Genomic DNA, 22,194 nt, shown 5'->3' on the forward strand with positions numbered 1-22,194 from the left:
AAAAAAAAAAAAAAAAAAAAAAACAAAAAACTTCAAACGCAGCGTTTACATAGCAGGGCATGGCCCTCTGCTTCTAAAACGTGTCGGGATTATTACTCGATTTGACTATAAGAAAATGACAAAATGTATAATGTGTATGAAAACAAAAAATAAAATTATTTATTTTTTAATTTATAATTTAACTTTCACTCCACGATAATAAATATATATTTATAATTCCCCCCCTTTCTTGGAGACAATTTGCGTAAGCATTGGATGGAAGTTTGTCGACCAAAAAGCATAGGACTTGAAGAGTGAAAGTATCGAATTTCCACTAGTATTATTTATTGTTTATGATTATTATTTTCTTAAACCAGAACATATTCATCGCTTAATAAAATCAACCATGCATATTTATAATTTTGTCTCCAAGATTTTTGTATCCTGTGTGACTAATAAATCTTATTTAAGATGGTAGAAAATCTCATAAAAAACATTTTAAAAGGGATTGATACAATATGACCAATGATGCTTATATTATTGATTATAGAAACGTTCACGGTGCAACGACCACATTGAAATTTTTTTCCCTATAGTCTAATTCAAAAGAAAATATTCCAAATTTATTAACTTATGTTGCAACTCGGACACGTCGATACTTGGAGTATGGTTGGAATCAACTAGAGTTTGGCATTCGATGGTGTGAATGAAGCTGTCATTTACTTTGGTGGAAATGTAGCTAAGGATTTCGAGCCCTTCGGTGGCTAAATCTCGAAGAATGTTGGAAACAGGGAGGTTGTGTTGGGTAGCAGTGTTTAAAACAACTTGAACTTCTCCCGATTCATTTCTGGCCCTCACCAACACCGACTCCCTTTTAGAGGAATCAAGGGTCTCCACCATGGTAGCCACTGGATTTTTGTCAGACACCCTTTTCAGCTCGTCTCTTTTATTAGACAAATCTTGAATCCTGCTCTGCATATGTCGAATGTACTTCACTGCTTCCAGCATATGGTCACATATTGACCGTTTTCCCTATAGAAAAGGCAATGTTAATTTGTGGGTTGTGGGGGAGAGAAACAAAGGTAGAATAATGAGATAAGGTGGGCGTGTTTACCTTGAGATATTCATGAGGGAGAAGTGAGCGAAGAGTGGCGTAAAGAGAAGCCATATCTTGCCTTCTCTGCCGCTCCACATCTCTGTGCATAATCTTCTTCTTTTTGTGTTCGTTGGGGTTCATATCGCCAATATCATCGGAACTGTTGGCGGGTGGGTTTTTCCGGCGGCCATTTTTGGGCTTTTGAGAGCCACTTTTATTGCTGTCCAAGGGAGAGATGGAGGGAAACTGAGGAACAGGAATATCTATGCAGGAAAGTGAAGGGAGAGGGAATAGTTCTTCTCCCAAGTCATAAGAAAATGGGGATCCAATATTGTCATTCATGTTTTACGGCACCTACGACCACTTACCCAAGAGACAGAGAGAGAGGAGAGAGAGAGATGGATGGATTTTCAAGCAAAAATGTGCCTCTATTTATAGCCACCACCAGTTTCCAAGGTCTCTCTTCCGCGCCTTTTAGTTTAAACTGTTGACTTTAGAATGATTTTACTTTATGAACTTTAAATTATAGCTTTATTTAATTCTTAATTCATTTCTATTTGGCATTTATTATTGTATTATTGTTATTATTATTATCATTATTATCATTATTTTCAGATCCAATCTCTGTATTATATTTTATTACCCGAAGAATCTGGCATCAAATTTCTAAATAGAGGCATAAGGATGCGTACTTCCATTTCTGGAAATTTTAAAATATATCAACTTAATTTATACAAATAGCCACGAACGTAGAATAATATTATATTAATTTGGGTAAAATATTATATAGTTTTAATTTATACAAATATTGCTGTCAGTTGGAGTCCCTACCACTCCCCATTTTGTGACGTTATTATATAATATGTTTCAATAAGATTTTGAACGAATCAGTTATTTATTTTAAGCACGTCATCAAGGACATAAATAACCCAAATTTGCATTATTTTGTAAAGATATCTGGTTGGAGTAATTAGGGGGACTCATTTTTCAAATATCACATGCTTTCTCGAATACAAAAAAATATGAGCTTGGGTTAAGGTTTTAGATGGAGTTAATTTTAACGACTACCCTGAGATTAGCAGATTATTACTCTCTTAGCCGCATACACACTTCTAACAACAGACACTACCATTTATTTTTCAATAAGTTGGTTGTAACAACTCAATCTTTCCACACACGTATTAATTATCTGATAATTGGATCATAAATCAATTATACATATAATTACATTAAACAAACTATATTATTCGTATAAAAGTAGAGTAAATAAATATAAACTAGTTGCAGTATTAGTAAATCAACACATTGGTTTAATTTTTTATTACACGGGAGTCGCGACTTTTTGGTCTCATGCAAACTTAAAAGAGATCGGACTTCTAACGACGTGTTTGTCGGAAACCCATTTGAGATATCCTTTACCAAAGTCTGTTGAGGGACTGATCGAACCAATTCTCTTGGACGTCACTGAATATGTCACTTTTTGGTTAATCTTCGAGAAGAATATCTTACTTGGCCGGATTGTTACAGAAATGGACGGCGGTGCTTCAACCATGGTGTTAAGGATAGTTGACCGTTCATTATAAGGCAAATATCTAGATATTTGCCTTACATTACGGGTTACCATATTTTCCCTTTTACTAAATGCAAATATATTGTATTCATTTATTATTCTTTCCTTTTATCGCTATTTCCTTATTATTTGTAATTTACCTTATTTCTGTATTCTGTAAATGATTATAAATAAGAGAAGTCTCACACCATTTGGGTGTGGTGGATTAATCAAACATTCACATGGTATCAGAGCCCTTTCGGTTTAACAACCCTGATCCTTTCTTCTCTATGGCTTCCGAATCTTGTTATCATCTTCTTCCTTTCAATACTCTAATCCATATGATCACCATCAAACTTTCTTCCTCCAATTATCTTCTTTGGAAAAGCCAACTTCTCCCTCTTCTTGAGAGTCAAGACATGCTGGGCTATGTCGATGGAACTATGGTTCCACCACCTCGCTTTGAACCAGAAACCTCCTCAACATTCAACCCCAAATATTTGGCATGGAGAGCAGCCGATCAACGACTTCTCTGTCTCCTGCTCTCCTCTCTCACTGAGGAAGCCATGGCTGTTGTCGTTGGTTTCTCTACTGCAGCTTATATTATCAACCGGTTGCCTACTCCACTTCTTGGAGGTAAGTCACCCTTTGAACTCCTTTATGGCTACACTCCACATTATGACAATTTTCATCCCTTTGGTTGTCGTGTTTATCCTTATTTGCGTGATTATATGCCTAACAAGCTTTCTCCCCGCAGCATTCCTTGTATTTTTTTGGGTTATAGTCCTGTTCATAAAGGGTTCCGCTGTCTTGATCCCGCCACCACTAAGCTATATATCACCTGCCATGCTCAATTTGATGAAACTCACTTTCCTGCTATCCCTAGCTCCCAAGCCCAACCTCTTTCCACTATTCCTATTTCAAATTTCTTGGAACCACATCTTCATCATATTGATTCATCCCCCCCTACCACTTCATCACCGCACATTCCTCAATCCAGTTCATCCCCGTGTGATATTTGTTCTGACCTTGTAGATGAGTCTGTGCAGGTTGATACTTCTCTTGCAGGTTCCACTTTGTCACCCTCGACTTCTAATTCAACCTCTATTGAACCTCCTGTTGATTTCTCTTCTTTGGGCACTCATCCTATGATCACACGCGCCAAAGCTGGTATATTCAAGACTCGTCATCCAGCAAATCTTGGTATGTTGGGCTCATCTGGACTTCTCTCTGCTCTTCTTGCATCCACTGAGCCAAAAGGATTCAAATCTGCGGCTAAGAATCCTGCTTGGGTGGCTGCCATGGATGAAGAAATTCGAGCGTTACAACAAAATGATACTTGGACTTTGGTTCCTCGCCCTGCCAACACCAACATCGTGGGCTCTAAATGGGTGTTTCGTATTAAATATTTGCCCGATGGATCCGTCGAGCGTTTCAAGGCTCGTCTCGTTGCCAAAGGTTATACTCAGGTTCCTGGTCTTGACTACACTGACACTTTCAGTCCGGTTGTCAAAGCTACCACTGTCCGTGTTGTGCTTTCTATTGCAGTCACAAATAAATGGCCTCTTCGACAACTTGATGTCAAGAATGCTTTTCTCAATGGAACGCTTATTGAACGTGTTCATATGGAACAACCTCCTGGGTATGTTGATCCTCGATTTCCTATGCATGTTTGTCTATTAAAGAAAGCTCTCTATGGCTTAAAGCAAGCTCCTCGTGCTTGGTTTCAGCGTTTTAGCTCATTTCTTCTCACACTTGGGTTTTCTTGTAGTCGCGCTGACACGTCCCTTTTTGTCTTTCATCAGCAATCTAACCTTATCTATTTGCTTCTTTATGTTGATGACATTATTGTTACCGGCAACAACTCATCTCTTATTAACAGCTTTACTCGCAAGCTTCATTCTGAGTTTGCTACCAAAGATTTGGGTTCTCTCAGTTACTTTCTTGGTCTTGAAGCTTCACCCACTCCTGATGGTCTCTTTATCAGTCAGTTAAAATATGCTCGAGATATTCTTACTCGTGCTCAGTTGCTCGATAGCAAACCAGTTCACACTCCCATGGTTGTTTCTCAACACCTGACTGCTGATGGTTCTCCTTTCTCTGATCCTACTCTCTACAGATCTCTTGTTGGCGCCCTTCAGTACTTGACTATCACGCGTCCAGATATTTCCTATGCTGTCAATTCTGTCAGTCAATTCTTGCATGCCCCTACTGCAGATCACTTTCTTGCTGTCAAACGTATTCTTCGCTATGTCAAAGGAACACTCCACTTTGGTCTTATCTTTCGTCCATCCACTGTTCCTAGTACGCTAGTCGCTTATTCGGATGCTGACTGGGCTGGTTGTCCCGATACTCGTCGTTCTACATCCGGCTATTCTATTTATCTTGGTAACAATCTCATTTCTTGGAGTGCCAAAAAGCAACCTACTGTATCACGCTCCAGCTGTGAATCTGAGTATCGTGCTCTTGCCACAACTGCTGCTGAACTTCTTTGGGTTACGCATCTTTTGCATGACCTCAAGGTCCCTATTTCACAGCAGCCCTTACTCTTATGTGACAACAAAAGTGCTATTTTTTTGAGCTCTAATCCTGTTTCTCACAAGCAGGCCAAGCATGTTGAACTAGATTATCATTTCCTTCGAGAACTTGTTATCGCTGGCAAACTTCGTACACAATATGTACCCTCTCATCTCCAAGTTGCTGACATCTTCACAAAGAGTATTTCTCGACCTCTCTTTGAATTTTTCAGATCCAAGCTTCATGTTCGTTCAAATCCGACGCTCAGCTTGCGGGGGGGTGTTAAGGATAGTTGACCGTTCATTATAAGGCAAATATCTAGATATTTGCCTTACATTACGGGTTACCATATTTTCCCTTTTACTAAATGCAAATATATTGTATTCATTTATTATTCTTTCCTTTTATCGCTATTTCCTTATTATTTGTAATTTACCTTATTTCTGTATTCTGTAAATGATTATAAATAAGAGAAGTCTCACACCATTTGGGTGTGGTGGATTAATCAAACATTCACACATGGCAGTATAAACTTCACGTCCACAGCCGACATTCGTCACTGGTCTTGTAAATGTTTGCGGCGGTCCTAAAACGACCGTAAATGATGGATAGTTGAGGTCTCCTTCGGGAATGCTTGGTTTTGCCAAACAATTAATTGGCTTACGTGCAATACTTGCAACTTCGTTACTTTTGTATCCCAATCCACAAAGATAAGGAATGTAATCATCGGGTTGAATGTCATAAACTAATCCTGGGTCGGCTGCTTTTGATGGGTTGACATGACCAGCGCCAGTTGCAAACAAATCCGCCGGTTGTAAATTTTCATCGACAATTGGCTGGCCTTCGAGATTTGTTATGTCAGCGGTTGTCAATATGGCGGATTTAATGGCGGCCGGTGACCAATCAGGATGAGAGCTTTTGATTAGAGCTGCAATGCCGCTGAGATGAGAACAGGACATGGATGTTCCTCAAATTATGTTGAATGTTGATTTTGTGTTTCTGTTTTTGTCTAATGTAAATGGCCATGCAGCTAAAATGCTGACACCTGGACCGGTTATGTCGGGCTTCAAAATTCCAGGGCTTGCAACGCTGGGCCCTCGAGATGAAAAAGAAGCTATGGCGGGTGAAAAGTTGTCATCGCCAATGACGGTTCCTTTGAAAATAATTGTGGCTGTTGGGTATGTTGTTGAGTTTATGTAGGCTTTGATCTTCAATGCCGCCTTGTGGCTGACGTGGCTTGCCGGAAGAACGTGAGCATCTGCTTCTGTAATGAACCCATCTTGTTGTTGGTTTAGGAGGATCATGGCGGCGCCCCCTGCGTTCTTGACTTCAGTCCCTTTTGCAATTCTTGCAATTCCTCCTCCTCTTTCGCATACCACAAATTTTCCCTTTAGGTCGATGTCTTTCAATGATCCTTCTCTACACAAAGCAGCTGTTTGATTCTTCTCACCAGCGTAAACAAGTGTGGCAAAATGTTGGTGGTGTTAGATGATTAAAGTCCCACATCGACTAATTTAGGGAAGGGTTTATAAGTGAGGAATACTAACTGGGGGAGCCCAAAGCAAAGCCATGAGAGTCTATGCTCAAAGTGGACAATATCATACCATTGTGAAGAGTCGTGTTCATCTAACATGGTATCAGAACCATGCCCTAAACTTAGCCGTGCCAATAGATCGGCAAATCCTCGAATGTCGAACAAAGGACTCCAAAAAAAGAAAAAAAGAGTCAAGCCTCCTCTAAGGTACGAAGGCAGTCAAAAATGACCAAGACTCCAAAGGAGTCGAGCCTCGATTAAGGGGAGACGTGCTTTGTTCGAGGGGAGGTGTTGGATGATGAAAGTCCCACATCGGCTAATTTAGGAAAGGGTTTATAAGTGAGGAATACTAACTCCATTGGTACGAGGTCTTTTGGGGAAGCCCAAAGCAAAGCGATGAGAGTTTATGCTCAAAGTGGACAATATCATACCCTTGTGGAGAGTCGTGTTCATCTAACAGGTGGGAAATCACTTGGTTGGAACAGAGATTCGCCATCAAATTCTTCTCCATTTCCAAGCTTTGCAGCGGCTTTGATTCTTCGACCAATGGTGCTGGCTGCAACCGTTAAAATCCACGGGGCTTCGTTGGACAATGTGGCTTTAAAAGGGCCTGAATTAGCAGCTGAGCAACTCACAAAAATCCCCTTTTGAATGGCTGCAAATGCACCTATGGCGACTAAGTCTTGGAAGAATGGAACCGATGGGCTCCCAAGCGAGAGTGAGAGCACATCGACGCCGTCTTCAACAGCGGCATCAAGCGCTGCGAGAATGTAGGTATCAGGGCAGACTTCTCCAAAGCAAACTTTGTAAATTGTTAGATGAGCTAAAGGGGCCTTGCCAACAGCCGTGCCTTTAGCGTTTCCCAATGCCTCAGCGCCCTTGACGAAGGCACCAGCAGCTGTGCTCGCTGTGTGAGTCCCATGACCATCTTCATCAATAGGAGAGTCATCCATCGTTGTCTCTCCTTTCAAGACTTTTGTTGCTAGATTAAAAGATCTCGCACCTATAAGCTTGTTGTTGCAGGCTGAGAAATTAAACTCGCATTTTCCTTTCCATTTGGGTGGCGGTGGTGGCATTCCCACATCATCAAATGAAGGATGGCTTGGCGCAATTCCGCCATCCAACACTCCTACGATCACTCCCTTTCCAAAGTTTGAATCTTTCCAAAACCCAAATTGGCGATTCAAACCAAGAAAATCAGGGGTATGCGTTGTATGCAATTGCAATATCCTTTCACGCCTTGCTGACACAAAACCATCCTTCTCTTCCATTGCTTTCACTTGTTCTTCACTTAGTCTTGCAGCAAAACCACTCATCACATTTCGATACGAGTATAGCAAACTCGAACTCGACGGTAAGAACGATTGATGCCAGCTCTCAAGATCGTCTGTTGTCTCTGGTTTCTTCACATGCACAATGCACGTTTGAAGATTGATCAACGGAAGCTCAGTCACTAAAGCCCCAACATAATGAAAGTTGAGCAATAGAAGAAGAAAAAGGGAAGGGAAAGCAACCATCGTGTAAGGGAAAAGGCTAATGCTTGATGCAGTTGGTGAACTCACCGAAGAGGATGGTTTACATTGGGGAAAGGAGACAGGGTTGGGCGGCAATTGTGTATGAAACTTTCAAACGCATTAAAAGATAGCAATTGGAAGGTTGTGGTGAGGCCTGCAAGGAGTTTTGGCTTGTCAAGTTTAATGATTCGTACTGATAGCAATATGAATGGACTATTAAGTTTATAGGCTTTGAAATTTGTTGTTATCTTACTTGACTTCTTACAGTGATCGACATTTAGCTGTGAAACTTAGCTTTTGTTTTTTCAAATCTCAACAATATTTAAATTGGGATTTTTTTTTTTTAAAAAAGCTTATAAATGGCACATGCGTAAATACGAGTAATAAGATAACAATACGTGGGGACTCCTCGTGGATGTAAATTTGGGCCGAACAATAAAAAGCTCATCAAGCGATTCCTCATAGATGTAAACTTGGGCTTAACAATAGAAAGCCCATCAAAAGATTCATCATGATGTAAATTTGAGCTGAACAATAAAAACCCATCAATTGATTCCTCATGGACATAAATTTGGGCCAACAATAAAAAGCTCATCAAGCGATTCCCCATAGATATAAATTAGGCCTTAACAATAAAAAGCCCATCAAGCAATTCATCATGATGTAAATTTGAGCTGAACAATAAAAAGCCCATCAATTGATTCCTCACGGATGTAAATTTGGGCTGAACAATAAAAAGCCCATCAAACGATTCCTCATAGATGTAAATTTGGGCTTAACAATAAAAGCCCAACAAGCTATTCATCATGATGTAAATTTGTGCTGAACAATAAAAAGCCCATCAAGTGATTCCTCATGGATGTAAATTTGGGCTTTAACAATGAAAAGCCCATCAAGCGATTCTTCTATCAGTTTCATGATCATATTTACGTGTCCGTATAAAAAACTCTGCCAAGGCTATCTAGGGTTCTGGTTATTCGGCCGTCGCGGTAGAGCAACTCTTCTTGAACTCCATAGCTAGGGCAAACAGAGTTCCGCTGCCTTAGACGTTAACCATGGGTCGTATGCACAGTCGAGGGTTTGTTTCTGATCTCCGATTTGCTTCCATTTCATTTCTACTTTAGCTGTTGGTTTCATTAGTTGAATCTGGTCCGTATTGTTCCCAACATTGACTGCATTTTCTCCATTTTGCAGTAAGGGTATTTCCGCCTCTGCATTGCCCTACAAGAGGACACCGCCAAGTTGGCTCAAGATCTCTTCCACGGATGTAAGTATTTTATCGACTACCTTCACTGTTTAACTGATGGGGAATACTTCCTAGAAGTTCTGAGCTTGGAGGGATGCTTTCAGGATTTTGTTATTCCTTAAGCAATACTCTGTTTGTTATCGTTCTTATTGATTTTACATTTAGGTGGAAGATAATATCTGCAAGTTTGCGAAGAAGGGTTTAACCCCTTCTCAGATTGGTGTCATTCTTCGTGATTCTCACGGTATAGCTCAAGTCAGAAGTGTTACTGGAAGCAAAATCTTGCGTATTCTTAAAGCCCATGGTATTCTTCTTATCCATCTCTTGCGCATTTCGATTCTTCTGTAAGTTGATTACGAGGATTTTTGACACTTGAGTTTGTGGTTGTACTATTTAGGGTTGGCACCCGAGATTCCTGAGGATCTTTATCACTTAATCAAGAAGGCAGTTTCCATCCGTAAGCATTTGGAGAGGAACAGGAAGGACAAGGATTCCAAGTTCAGATTGATTCTTGTTGAGAGCAGAATTCACAGGCTTGCTCGTTACTACAAGAAGACCAAGAAGCTTCCACCAGTTTGGAAATAGTAAGTTTTCCTTCGTTCATCCATGTTGTCGTGCTTTATGTTGAAATTATCTAATCACTAATATAGATTCATAGTACAAAATCCGTCAGTCAAACGTTTAGCAACAAGTGTGAAGAGAAACAGAGAAGAAAATACCAGTTGTTTGTTATCTAATGACAACTAATGAAAAGTAGTTATCTTTGTTATTACTATGTGGTTAACAAAATTGGGGCATATAGAAGTTGTTCTGCCTTGAGAACGGTTTGAAATTTAAGTGAAATATCATCCTCTTGTCTATTTTATTAGAGGGTGTGCTTGTGCCTTCTTCTGTGACTGCTAGTTTCCTCTTGTGCATTTGGATTTAGTGATCTAGTCTATTGGTGTTAATGTGGTTTTCTGATTTCTTGAGTTTAAAACGTTTTTTTTGTCTTGTTTATTTTGCAAAGTTAAAGTAGCTCTACTATCATTTTATGAAGATAACTATATTTCAGTATTGATTGTTTTTTCATTTTAAATATATTTTTAGTTAAACAATATTTCTGGTGGGTGAAATTCGACCTCACCCTCTTGGTTGAGGGTACATGCTAGTTATGGATGTCATGCTCACTTAGGCATTTTAAATGTTATTATTGTCTTTTTATGAACTGTGTAGATTTCTACACTTCGTACATTTGACAGTACTGGGTATAAAGTTTTGGAATGGGTTGTTCTAAATTTGATTTAAGCATAATACAGAGATTTATACCATCAAGGGCTGGGATATACTTCTTATTTATGCTAAAATAAGTGGAACATGTGATCCTTTGATACTTCTTATTTATGCTTATTGTCTAAATTAGGATTTCGACCTTTGTGATCCTTTGATTTCTTGCAACCTACTGACTTTAAATTGTTAGATATTGAAAATATTGTGATTCTTATTTGTGTGCATGATCGATTAGCCGCTGTTTAATCAAGTTTCTCTTTCATTGCAGTGAGTCAACAACTGCCAGCACCCTGGTCGCATAATCTTCAGTTAGTTCGGGCAATTTTCGATTGGTTGCATATGATTTGGTTTTGTCAGTGAATTGGGTCATATATAGGTTGGTGGAGTAGTGAGAGTTGTTACTTGGTTTTCATTTATGGCTTCAGTTTTTAATTTAATATGAAATCTGTAGACTTATTTGGCCAGATTAAAAAAGCAATCCGGAAAAGATTTTGTTGCCTATAAATTATAATATGGCAGGATGTTTCCTTTAAATGTTCATATATATTTTAAACTCTATTTGGGGGAGGTATAAGGTCTGTTCTAAAATTCTGTGATATTGATGCAACGAAAACCAGAACTTGAAACCTAAAGTATAGGGGGATATGTATGAGCTATGAGGACGAATTGCGGCAGAAAGTATTTTAAATTTTTTAGGTTTGTGGATTCATGATTATATGGAGTTGGTTGAAATTTTAATTAAAGGATTGCTGCTGCAATCAAAGCAATGTTCTTATGTGAAAGACTTTTCGCGTCTTCTTAGTTGAAGCCTTTAAAAGGCCACCAACGTTAGAAACCTTTATTATCTGCGGCTCTCTTCCTGTCGTTTAGGAATGGTGAACTGATTTGTTTTTTCTATCCTTTGGTGTGCACTTGTCAAGCACTGTGCACTTGTCAAGCAGGATTAACCACCTGTCTGTACCTCAATTTTGCACCATTCTTCCATGAGCTTTAATATCGATCTATTTTGTCATCTTTTTGTAATTGTATGCAAAATGACACAAACATTTGATTGTCTAACAATTTTAATATAAAAGTTTCTTTCCTGTTACAGAAAATCTGCCTGGTCTATTTCCAGTAACCACAATATTCCAGCCTTAACAAATTGACAAATCTGATAATAAAAATTTACAAACAAATAGAGTTCAAATGTAAAAAAGTGAAAAAAAAAAAAAAAAGAAGAAAAAAGAGTTTAGTGAAACCGTGAAACAAAGACCGAGGGGCCCCATTGCACACAACAAAACGTCCATGCCCATCTATGTGTGCAGCAGACCAGTTACTCCTACCAGTTTGGTATCAATAGCAGCAGGTGACGAGAACCAGCTTCCATCAAGCCTAACCTCGAGAAAGTTACATAAATCATCTCAAAGTACCATAGTGATATCGCAACGACCACCACAAGTACATTATTTTCTCCACGAGTTGATAAAAGCATCTCATTTACCAAATAACAAGCTTTAGCATTACTAAGAAGCTGGTCCTCTAAACTATGAGATTCCGAACTATCTGGAGCTGGAGGTATTTGACTTTCGGAAGGTGAACTTTCATTGCGTTCATTGTTATCCTTGTGTGTGTCGTCATCACCACCTCTTTCATCCTTTTCTTCATGAGGACCGCTGTCATTATCTCCTCTTGGAACTACCTGAACCAAATCTGGCCGTGCTTCTACCCCAACACGTCTCAAATGCAGCTGTCACGGACAATTTAAGATGAGATGACTAAAGATTTGAGAGTACAGAAGGAGTACATGTGTCATATTTACCTGAAGATGCAAGTTAACTTCATCGGGGCGTGAAAGAAATGGGAAATCACCCCCTGTTTTCAAGTATGCTCTCCTGGCTCCAGAATACCTTTCATTGAGTTGATCTTTGAGTTGAAGTGGAATCGCACAGTAGTCATTTGTCTTGGGGGTGAAGTAACCATGTCAGTGGGAAAAAAAACAAAAAAGAAAGTGTGGCATGTCACTAGCAGAATTATCAAGACGTGCAAGCATCAAAACAACGAAGTCAATAAAGCACATAGTTTCAACATCTAATCATGACTTCAAGTTACAGCGATACACATTATGTGGCAAGTTTTAGAAGGCATACATCCATTACGGTAATAGACGAATCTGGAAGAAGAAGGGGCCCAATTGAGGCATCATCAACTGTTAGGGTCAGCCTCGATGCTAAATCTTCTTTAGAAAGCATTTCCACCTGAACCGATAATAATAAATTCAGGGCTAATAGAACTTCAACTAATGGAACATTTTGTATAAACAGTTTGCACAAGTAACATGATGCTTTGACTGAAACAAAGATGAGGCCGTTCCACTAAGGCATATTATAAAGAGATGAACGCATAAACAATTCATATTACGCATTAAAGCTAGCTGCTGCTAATGTCTGCAATAGAGTTGGATTAATGTAGAAAAAAGGACACGACTATTTTGGAGAAAATTGGAAACTAAAGCTGAGAAGGATTAAAAACATTATGATAAATACAGCTTTAAAATTTTTGAGCTGATACCTAGTCACAGATATCAGTGATTCAATAAACAGTTTTAGTCAGAATTATTAACATATTGACATCCACAAGAAACAGAGAACCATCTAGAACTAATCCATTACCCACTGAGCTGTGCGAGAGAGATTTGCTTGATTACAAATAAAGTTTTAAACTTCAAGTACCTGAGAAACAACAAAGTCTACGGAATCTGCAATGAACGGTTCATGAGGGCCATCACGAATTCCTGTTAAGACATACCTTTTCAGCAAAAAAGAGGGGGCCCAACTAACACTGCATAAAGCAATATCAAAATCCTGCGAGTTAATATTGAAGAAAACTTTTATACTGAATAACATAAAAATTTTGGATGGAGGATCTTGAATTGGAAATGCGCAGTTACATATTAATGGATCATCAGAAACATGATATGACAGCATTAAAGGTAAGACTACAAATTAGACAAATAAAGCTGAACATGCTCTGGAGAGAGTTTGATTGAGGATGGTGGTAAGGGTGAAGGAACTAAATATAAAGTACAAATGCCTTCTCTTTCAGATCAGATACAGTGGCTTGAGAGTGGAAAGTCATGATAGAGAATCTCACACGTTTCAATGCACAGGAAGTTTTCAAACGGCCGTAGAGGTCTCAAACCATGGGTTTCAGGCCTAAATAAATCAATTTCAAGTATGAAAAATTTCAGATGGGAAGGAGGTCCATAATGTGATGGGGGGAGCGGCAAAGGCCCTGGTACAGGCATCATTATGCATTTCCATCAGGCTGGTACGTCTTCAGCCTTTTGGGGAGGAATTTATAAGAAATATCATTCTGGGAGTGGGATGATGACTGGGTTTCAAGTCTCCGAGGGGTCACATTAGGAAGTTCAAAGAGAAGCCCTCCCAATCAGTGAGGTGTTGAATACGACGGAAAAAAAAAAAAAAAATTGAAATTATCTGCTAAAATAGGACTGATCAATAAGCAGGGAAATCAATCTGTTGGATTCGGGATTCAAAACATTCAGCTCAGTAAAGAGAGATACATTAAAAGATGACTAGTACCTAGTCTAGTCTGAATAGCAGTTGGGGAGAATAAATAGAGCTGCGAGATTTAAAATGGCTACCCTTCGCTGGCCCTAATTCCTAATTGGTAAAGCCTTTATAAAAACAGTCCAAAAGATCAAACCCACCATTTTAGGCAATGTCCTTGTAATATACATGCTCAGAAGCTTTGATTACATTGTGATTAGCTGGTGTTTTACACTTTCTAGTAGAGGGAATTGAGCAAATGCCATGTGGCTTTTAGCTTAGAGGAAAAGGGCACTGGCTTGTGGTCAAATACAACAAAAACTCATCTTTAGGAATATTGTAATGGAAGAACCATAGAATTTTCAGGGAAGCATCTAGAGATGGTAAGAAATTGTGGCATCTAACTTATGCATTCTCTCCAAACCATATTATAATCATAAGAATTTAGGAAAGCTAATTGGACCGCTTTTTTGTATGTTCCCCCAGCTTGGAGTTGTCCCTCTCTTATTCTCCTCATTTTATCAATGGAAAAAGTCTTTAGTGTCTGATTCTTTTTTTTTTTTTTTTAATTTTCTTTTTCAGGCATGCACTGGACGTAATGAGAACATATCTACTTTCTCAAAAATTGCATTTCTAACTTCTTAGCAGCTGAGATTTTAGCAATAGACATAGGGAATTCTTTGGGTATCAATAATTTACAAAATAACAAAAGTTCTTCAGCTCATAAATCTACAAAGTAAGGAATGAAATAAGTTTAAGAAGAAAAGAAAAGGCACCAGGAGCTTACATTGGAGCCCATGGCATTGCTGCAGAAAAGTTTTTGGTCTCAATAAATGAATTGGATAATATCAAAGACTTAACGCGTCTTGGCCGATGTTGAGCAAAAAGTTGTGCTAGAAATCCCCCAAGTGAAGTGCCATAAATATGTATCTGTTAAAAGTACAGCTGTTAAGCTTTAGAAGTCTTTAGTTTGTCAATCATTTCAAACCATAAATATTGTATATATGATGCAATTAGTGAAAAACAATGTTGGTATGCATCTATTATGCCATATTTGATGAACAGAAGCTCAATAAACCAGCTATCACTATAGATGACATCTACTATCACTTTCTCACTAGATCAACTTCTATCACAAATCAAATCAGCCAAGTTACTCTTATGCAATATTTAACAGGCTATTGTGATAAGTCAAATCCGATATATAACATATTTACATTATCTACATCCAGATTCCAGAGATACTCAAAGCCTGAAGTCGGTATTACAAAAAATTTCTTTATCATGCTTACCAAAATCAAAATTTTCTCAACCATGGTACCTAGAAATATTTCTTCTCTTCTAATAGGTTTATAGCAATGTAACACAACAAAACCTAAAAAGTGGTTGATGTTCATCAAAATCTTGTTTCTAGATTGCGGCTTAGCTGTTCTGACTTAAAAATATAACAACCTCAACAAATGCACCTGTTCACACTTAAAGTTAAATGCGAGCCAGTTCATCTACAAGAGTAGAAATGGAGATGTATTTATGACAAGAAAGCACAAAGGACAATAGAATAATGTTACGAGAGTGACATAAACAAAATCCTTACATGATGAACGTCTATAGTATCCAAGAACTTTTCAAATGCTTGAATCCACTCTTGATGTTTCCATACACGTGGAATATCGACAGAAATTACTCGGTAACCCTGTATGTAAAAAATGATGTAATTCTGCAATATTTTCCCAACGTAGTTGAATGCACAACTCTAGAAGTAACAGTAATAGCACCTTGGATTCACAACTGAAAAAAAAGAAATACTTGAAATTGAAAAAATCAACAATGGCATAACCGCCAGGTAGCAGCCATTCCAAATTAATATGAAGTATGAAATAATTAGAAACAAATGTTATCTAGTAAAATCAATTGATGAAGATAAAGGAATCTCCAGTCACATTTAACTTAAAACGCCTATAACATTAAAGATAAAGAAACGATAAACTCTCCCCAGAAGAAAGGTCAATAACGTAAAAGAAATTACGAGACAGCCCTATCTTGTTACTTAATTCTTTTGAGTTTCCTCTGAAAGGGAGGAAAAGAATCGGACCAATCGCATAGAGCCTTGAGAAAATTGCCAATTCATTTAACAAATACCCCGCATAGTTCATGTTTTGTGGTCTCGATAGAGAATCGATGAGGGCCTAGTAAAGTAAAATCCCGATTTAATTCAAAAAGAACAACCTTCATTGCCAAAGAGAGTATTTGTTTGTAGTAGACATCTGCCGTCCCTGCTATTCCAGGAAGACATATAAGAGGAGGTACAACTTTCGGGCCAAAATCATAGTATCGCCATTGCTTGGTGCCAATCTGCGAGAGTAAGCATAATCCTCTCGATAAGAGTGAAAATAAAGCCCGTAGAGAAGCAGCGAAACCTAGGAAACGCAAAAGAAAAAAAAATCCGCACACCATAAACTTAATTAAGGAACATGTCTATTTTCTACACATCTGGAAACCTATGCTAATAAACTATAATCATTACTGGACTAAAACAAAGAAGAAAACAAAGTCATCAGATGAAATCAATGCAACTAACCGAGTAAAGAAAAGCCAACAAAATGGAAATCGGAGGAGAAAACAAAGAGAAACGTACCGGAATCCGATGAAGGGGGACCTGAGACTTGAAGTATATGAAATCGCCGGGCGCCGAGGAGACGCCTTTCAATCCCATATTACAGGATCATGTTAATTTGATCTGAGATTTCTGTTCGAAAGCTCTAAAACCTCTCGCTCTCTCTTCTGACCTCTCTGTTCTTCTGATCTTCTCTCCCAGAATTTCTTGATGGCTAGCGAAAACCACGTGGCTTGCCCTTTTTTCTCTTACTTATTGTTTTCTGTGTTTTGGGCAATTTGCAATTACATACTGTTTGTCAATAATCTTATGTAATTAATCCATAATAACATCAATAATTGAGTTTACAATTTTGAACCTCCATCTCTTCTCTTAAATCTATGGTTTAAAATTCAAGAAATTACAATTTAGGGTAAAATTTTAAGGCTATGTTAAGATCTGTTTGTTTATTCGTAAATAGACTAACCTTGTTTATCTTCATTCTTCTATTGTTTAATTGTGAATAAATTAATGTAAGGTGGAATCTTGTGAATAAACTAATGTAAGGTGGGAATCTCAAGTAATCAGCTTAAATAAGAGTGAAATATTACTTCTTTTTTCTTTCAAATTTTGAGATTTTATTGGTTAGAAGGAAGAAACCAAACCTTCTTTATTATTTATAAGTGTGTGAAAACTTGTTGGATGTTTTAAAACCTGTGCTTGGCCAGTCTTATTAAGTATTATTTTAAAATAGAATAATCATTTTTTTGTTGGATTTTTCCAAATAAAAATTTTAGAGAAAAAACCAAACCATCATTTAGAATTATAACTTTTATTTTTTTATATAAATATTTTTAGAATATTATCATATATTCATATGATAATAACATAGAGGAGCTCGATCCTCAAAACAAGTGGTATAGTAAAAAATGTTTATTTTAGCTATAGCTTAATATAATTATAAATGAGAATCTCCATAATTCTTTAATTATTCATTTATGATGGGACAAATTAAAACACCATTGGATCCTTCAATATAATGAATATCATTAGATTATTATGTTATTTAATCTACCAAATAATGAATATAATAATAAAAAAATACAAAATATATAGTTTATAATGTTATTAGTGGAAAATATAAAGTTTAATATCTTTTAAACTTTCTAAGCCCAATAAATACAAAGTATAAAGTTTGTAAGATTATTAGTGGAAAAAATAATTAGTAGTTTTGTTGCGGTCACAAATGATTCCCAGATTTGTTGTTTTTCCATTATAAAATCCCCTCAATCCTGCCCTCTTCACTACCACTATCTTCTCGCGATAGAGAAAGGCCAACGCCAAACCATGGCAGCCGGAAAATATCTCCTCTACACTTTCCTGTCGATAACCACAGCCTTTGCTCTATTTTTCACTTGTCTCCACCTCCCCTCTCCTCCACTCAACGCGGCAGAGATTTTCAACTGCGCCGCCTGCTCCCCATGGTGCACCTCCAAATCCCAACCCACTACCCTCGACCACCAAAACCCCACGCGCCGTCATGACCACGCCTCCGACATCCCCCACCACCCTCTCGACCCACTCACCGTTCAAGAAATCACCCAAGTTCGTTCAATCCTCTCTTCTCATCCTCTCTTCAGATCCTCTCCCTTTTCCATCCACTCCCTAGTCCTGGAAGAGCCCCAAAAGTCCCACGTCCTTGAATGGCAAACCGGTGACCCTCTGCCGCCTAGAAAGGCTTCGGTAGTCGCACGTGTCGACGGTAAATCCCACGTGTTAACCGTCGACCTGACCTCCGCTAATATCGCTATCCTCCGAACGGGCCCACATTCGGGTTATCCGACGATGACGGCCGAAGAGATGTTTACTGCCACGTGGGTACCGATGAAGAGTGAGAGATTCAATCAAACGATTCTCGACCGTGGGATTGCTCTCTCAGACGTATCTTGCTTGCCCATCTCGACCGGATGGTTCGGCGCCAAGGAAGAGAATCGGCGGCTGATCAAAGTCCAGTGCTACTCCATGAAGGACACTGCCAATTTCTACATGAGACCTATTGAAGGGTTGACTGTCCTCGTTGACTTAGACGTTCAACAAGTGATTGAAATTTCCGACAAAGGCAAAAACATCCCGATTCCAAAAGCCGCCAACACCGATTACCGATACTCGGCGCAGCCGCCGAACAAGGTAATGAAATTGCTAAATCCGATTTCAATCGAGCAACCGAAGGGGCCGAGTTTTAGTGTAGAGGACGAGCATTTGGTGAAATGGGCAAATTGGGAATTTCACTTGAAACCCGACCCGAGAGCGGGGATGGTGATTTCTCGGGCCAAAGCTCGGGACCCGGATACGGGGATTTTGAGGGATGTTATTTACAAGGGGTTTACATCGGAGTTGTTTGTGCCTTACATGGACCCGTCGGATGCCTGGTACTTCAAAACCTATATGGATGCGGGCGAATACGGGTTCGGGTTGCAAGCAATGAGTCTTGACCCGCTTAATGATTGCCCGAGAAACGCTTATTATATGGATGGTGTTTTTGCGGCGGTGGATGGAAAGCCGTACGTGCGGCGGAATATGATTTGCTTGTTCGAGAGGTACGCCGGAGATATTGGGTGGCGGCATGCGGAGAGTCCGATAACGGGCTTGGATGTAAGTGATGAATTGAGCTGGAATCTAATTAAGATTTGGAATGATTTATTAATAATATGTATAAATTTGGGTGGAACAGATCACTGAGGTTAGGCCGAAAGTGACGCTGGTGGCGAGGATGGCGGCGTCTGTGGCCAATTATGACTATATTGTCGATTGGGAGTTCCAAACTGATGGGCTCATCAGAATCAAGGTTTCAACTTTCTTCTTCTCGAAGAATTTTACTCAATTTTATCTTTTTCATTTTAAACCCAAAAAATTAAATACGTTTCCGAAATGGAAGTACAGGTGGGTCTGAGTGGAATATTGATGGTGAAAGGCACATCTTACGAGAACACGAACCAGTTCGCCGGACAAGATCTCTATGGCACTCTGTTGTCGGAAAACGTCATCGGAGTAATCCACGACCATTTCGTTACGTTCTACTTAGACATGGATATCGATGGCTCCGACAATTCATTTGTAAAGGTGAATCTCCAAAGGCAAATGACTTCCAGAGGAGAATCGCCGAGAAAAAGTTACCTGAAAGCAGTGAAAAAGGTAGCTAAGACAGAGAAGGAAGCTCAAATTAAGCTCAAATTGTACGACCCATCGGAGTTTCACATTGTAAATCCCTCTGTAAAGACTCGGGTCGGTAATCCGGTCGGTTACAAGGTGGTTCCGGCCGCTACCGCTGCCAGCTTGCTGGATTTGGACGATCCGCCGCAGAGGAGAGGAGCGTTTACGAATAATCAGATATGGGTTACGCCGTATAACCGGAGCGAGGAGTGGGCCGGCGGGCAGTTTGTTTACCAGAGCAATGGCGAGGATACCCTTCAAACTTGGTCGGACCGGTAAGTATTTACCATTCAAACTTGGTGGGACATTTTTTAAACCATTTATATCTTTTTATATAAAAAAAATGGATGCATTTTTCTGTAGGGATCGAGGGATTGAAAACAGAGATATAGTGGTATGGTACACATTAGGGTTCCATCACGTGCCATGCCAAGAAGATTTTCCAATCATGCCGACCGTATCAGCGAGTTTCGATTTGAAGCCTGTAAATTTCTTCGAAAGCAATCCAATACTCCGATTTCCACCCAACACCATTGAAGACCTTCCTGTATGCAAGGCTGCTGCCTCCGCTTGAACTTCGACCACCAAATTTCCTTTCAGATATAAATGTAAGCAAGGGAGGTTTGGCAGATAGGGCCATGTTGTTGTTGTTGTTGATGTTTTGATTTGTAAAATAAAGTTCAAAGTTCATATTTGAAAAGATGGGTAGTAAGAGTGTCGTGTTTATGAGAAATGCTAATGCAATCATGTAAAAGAGTACCGATCAATTAAGTATCTTTGTTGATGCCTTTAATTTCATAACATTTTATAAGTTCATCAATTCTTCATTGGTGAAGATTCCAGTACGGACCCAAATTGTCGTCTTGTTTGCCCGGTGGGATGTCTTTGTCCAAACGCACAGAGGCTATGGAGCTCTGTCTTATTCAATTCTGGGAATCTACCTTATACAAAATATCTACCCATTCTCTACCCAATAACCTTTCAATATCAGAATCCAAGTTTGATTCGGGGATATAATTTTCATTTAAAAAATAAAATAAATAAATAACCCGCATACAAGAAAATGTTATCATATGCCAAATTGGGATTGAGTAGGTGAGAATCTCACATTAGTAGGCACATTAGTAGGGTAGGGAGGACAATATCTACCAGGAGTATGCTTAGACTATCACCCAACCAAATAGGTAAAATGGGTTGAATCAGCTCATTAAACATTAATTTTGGGTTGGGCCAAGCTTTAAAATAAGTTGAATTGGGCTCGTTTAACCTCTTGGACTTATGATTTTCAGATACACCAAATTAGACATAATATTTCAATCATGTTATATCTAATTTCTTTTTATTATTTTTGAGTTGAAGTGTTTGTCTTATATTTTTTAAAATACAAGTATTTGAGTCAATACTATATGGTATAAATGGTAGGTAAAGAGATTTAAATTGTTTGTAAATAAAAAATAATGAAAAGGAAATACCGAAAACAATTGAAGTTTTCCATAAAAGCTACAAAAGAAATGATTAATATTAGAAATACAAGGAGTGGATAGAATTTGGTAGAAAAATGAAAAGAAGGCGTCGCACACCCAAAATTTCTTCGGAAGATAAAATAATTAAAATATGTACATGAGGAGGTGGCTATTTTATCCCCCCTCCAATTTTATCTTTCAGAATAAAAATTAAATTCAACCAATATTTCTTTCGAATATATCTTTAAAATTTGGGTGTGTTGTTTTGAATAAAGGATACCTTTTCAAATATGATAACTTCACAAGTTAATTCCCAATATTCATCAATATTTAATATTTTTTATTTTATACTTTTATATACAAAAAAAAAAAAAAAAAAAAAAAAAAAAAACTTGTAATAATTTGATGTAAAGATGGAAAAATGGTTGTATATACCTTATCCAACCTATAAAGTTTATTTGTTTTATTCGTTTTGGAATATAAATTCAACATATTTACTTATATAGGATTATAATTTATATAAAATGCTTAATTTATAAGCGGATTCGCGTATTAAATATCAACTTAATATAAAGTATAAACTCAAACATTTTGAGTCATATCGTCTAAAAGTAGAATTTGTTCGATTATTTGTATTTAACAACACAATCTTGTTTTTTAATTTTAAATACTT

At 38.2% G+C, this 22,194-nt stretch overlaps 4 protein-coding genes and 1 pseudogene across 4 annotated transcripts; 2 read left to right on the plus strand and 3 right to left on the minus strand.

Annotated features, from left to right (window-relative positions):
• Positions 1-519: 519 nt before the first annotated feature.
• On the minus strand, positions 520-1,450 carry LOC111491282 (transcription factor bHLH118-like). The gene is made up of 2 exons (XM_023140125.1): positions 1,094-1,450; positions 520-1,011 (listed from the first exon to the last, which is right to left on the minus strand). Exons 1-2 carry the CDS (start codon positions 1,415-1,417, stop codon positions 577-579), a joined length of 759 nt encoding a protein of 252 aa, XP_022995893.1. The 5' UTR covers positions 1,418-1,450; the 3' UTR covers positions 520-576.
• A 973-nt stretch (positions 1,451-2,423) lies between these two features.
• Positions 2,424-8,201, minus strand: LOC111491417 (annotated as a pseudogene).
• Positions 8,202-9,116: 915 nt separating this feature from the next.
• Positions 9,117-11,242, plus strand: LOC111491665 (40S ribosomal protein S13-like). The gene is made up of 5 exons (XM_023140672.1): positions 9,117-9,267; positions 9,384-9,456; positions 9,601-9,739; positions 9,833-10,019; positions 10,973-11,242. The coding sequence occupies exons 1-5, from the start codon at positions 9,245-9,247 to the stop codon at positions 11,004-11,006; spliced, it is 456 nt and encodes a 151-aa protein (XP_022996440.1). The 5' UTR covers positions 9,117-9,244; the 3' UTR covers positions 11,007-11,242.
• A 552-nt stretch (positions 11,243-11,794) lies between these two features.
• Positions 11,795-17,113, minus strand: LOC111491662 (maspardin-like). The gene is made up of 8 exons (XM_023140669.1): positions 16,891-17,113; positions 16,482-16,607; positions 15,850-15,948; positions 15,043-15,185; positions 13,416-13,524; positions 12,834-12,941; positions 12,506-12,646; positions 11,795-12,433 (listed from the first exon to the last, which is right to left on the minus strand). The coding sequence occupies exons 1-8, from the start codon at positions 16,966-16,968 to the stop codon at positions 12,026-12,028; spliced, it is 1,212 nt and encodes a 403-aa protein (XP_022996437.1). The 5' UTR covers positions 16,969-17,113; the 3' UTR covers positions 11,795-12,025.
• Positions 17,114-18,139: 1,026 nt separating this feature from the next.
• On the plus strand, positions 18,140-20,903 carry LOC111491661 (primary amine oxidase-like). The gene is made up of 4 exons (XM_023140668.1): positions 18,140-19,500; positions 19,580-19,693; positions 19,789-20,333; positions 20,422-20,903. Exons 1-4 carry the CDS (start codon positions 18,196-18,198, stop codon positions 20,630-20,632), a joined length of 2,175 nt encoding a protein of 724 aa, XP_022996436.1. The 5' UTR covers positions 18,140-18,195; the 3' UTR covers positions 20,633-20,903.
• The last annotated feature ends 1,291 nt before the right edge of the window (positions 20,904-22,194 follow it).

This window comes from Cucurbita maxima, unplaced genomic scaffold (assembly GCF_002738345.1).
Source record: "Cucurbita maxima cultivar Rimu unplaced genomic scaffold, Cmax_1.0 Cma_Scf00016, whole genome shotgun sequence".
NCBI classification, from domain to species: Eukaryota; Viridiplantae; Streptophyta; class Magnoliopsida; order Cucurbitales; family Cucurbitaceae; genus Cucurbita; species Cucurbita maxima.

Bases quoted from the DNA above. Each gene is read 5' to 3' on its own strand.
- LOC111491662 (XM_023140669.1), bottom strand. From the start codon at position 16,968: ATGGGATTGAAAGGCGTCTCCTCGGCGCCCGGCGATTTCATATACTTC. The intron at 12,942-13,415 runs GTACTTGAAGTT...TTATCGGTTCAG, and splicing joins TAGACTTTGTTGTTTCTCAG to GTGGAAATGCTTTCTAAAGA. The intron at 12,647-12,833 runs GTATGCCTTCTA...TTCACCCCCAAG, and splicing joins CGTCTATTACCGTAATGGAT to ACAAATGACTACTGTGCGAT.
- LOC111491665 (XM_023140672.1), top strand. From the start codon at position 9,245: ATGGGTCGTATGCACAGTCGAGG. The intron at 9,457-9,600 runs GTAAGTATTTTA...TTTTACATTTAG, and splicing joins TCAAGATCTCTTCCACGGAT to GTGGAAGATAATATCTGCAA. The intron at 9,740-9,832 runs GTATTCTTCTTA...TGTACTATTTAG, and splicing joins GCGTATTCTTAAAGCCCATG to GGTTGGCACCCGAGATTCCT.
- LOC111491661 (XM_023140668.1), top strand. From the start codon at position 18,196: ATGGCAGCCGGAAAATATCTCCTCTACACTTTCCTGTCGATAACCACA. The intron at 19,501-19,579 runs GTAAGTGATGAA...TGGGTGGAACAG, and splicing joins GTCCGATAACGGGCTTGGAT to ATCACTGAGGTTAGGCCGAA. The intron at 19,694-19,788 runs GTTTCAACTTTC...ATGGAAGTACAG, and splicing joins ATGGGCTCATCAGAATCAAG to GTGGGTCTGAGTGGAATATT.
- LOC111491282 (XM_023140125.1), bottom strand. From the start codon at position 1,417: ATGAATGACAATATTGGATCCCCATTTTCTTATGACTTGGGAGAAGAA. The intron at 1,012-1,093 runs GTAAACACGCCC...CCTTTTCTATAG, and splicing joins TCCCTCATGAATATCTCAAG to GGAAAACGGTCAATATGTGA.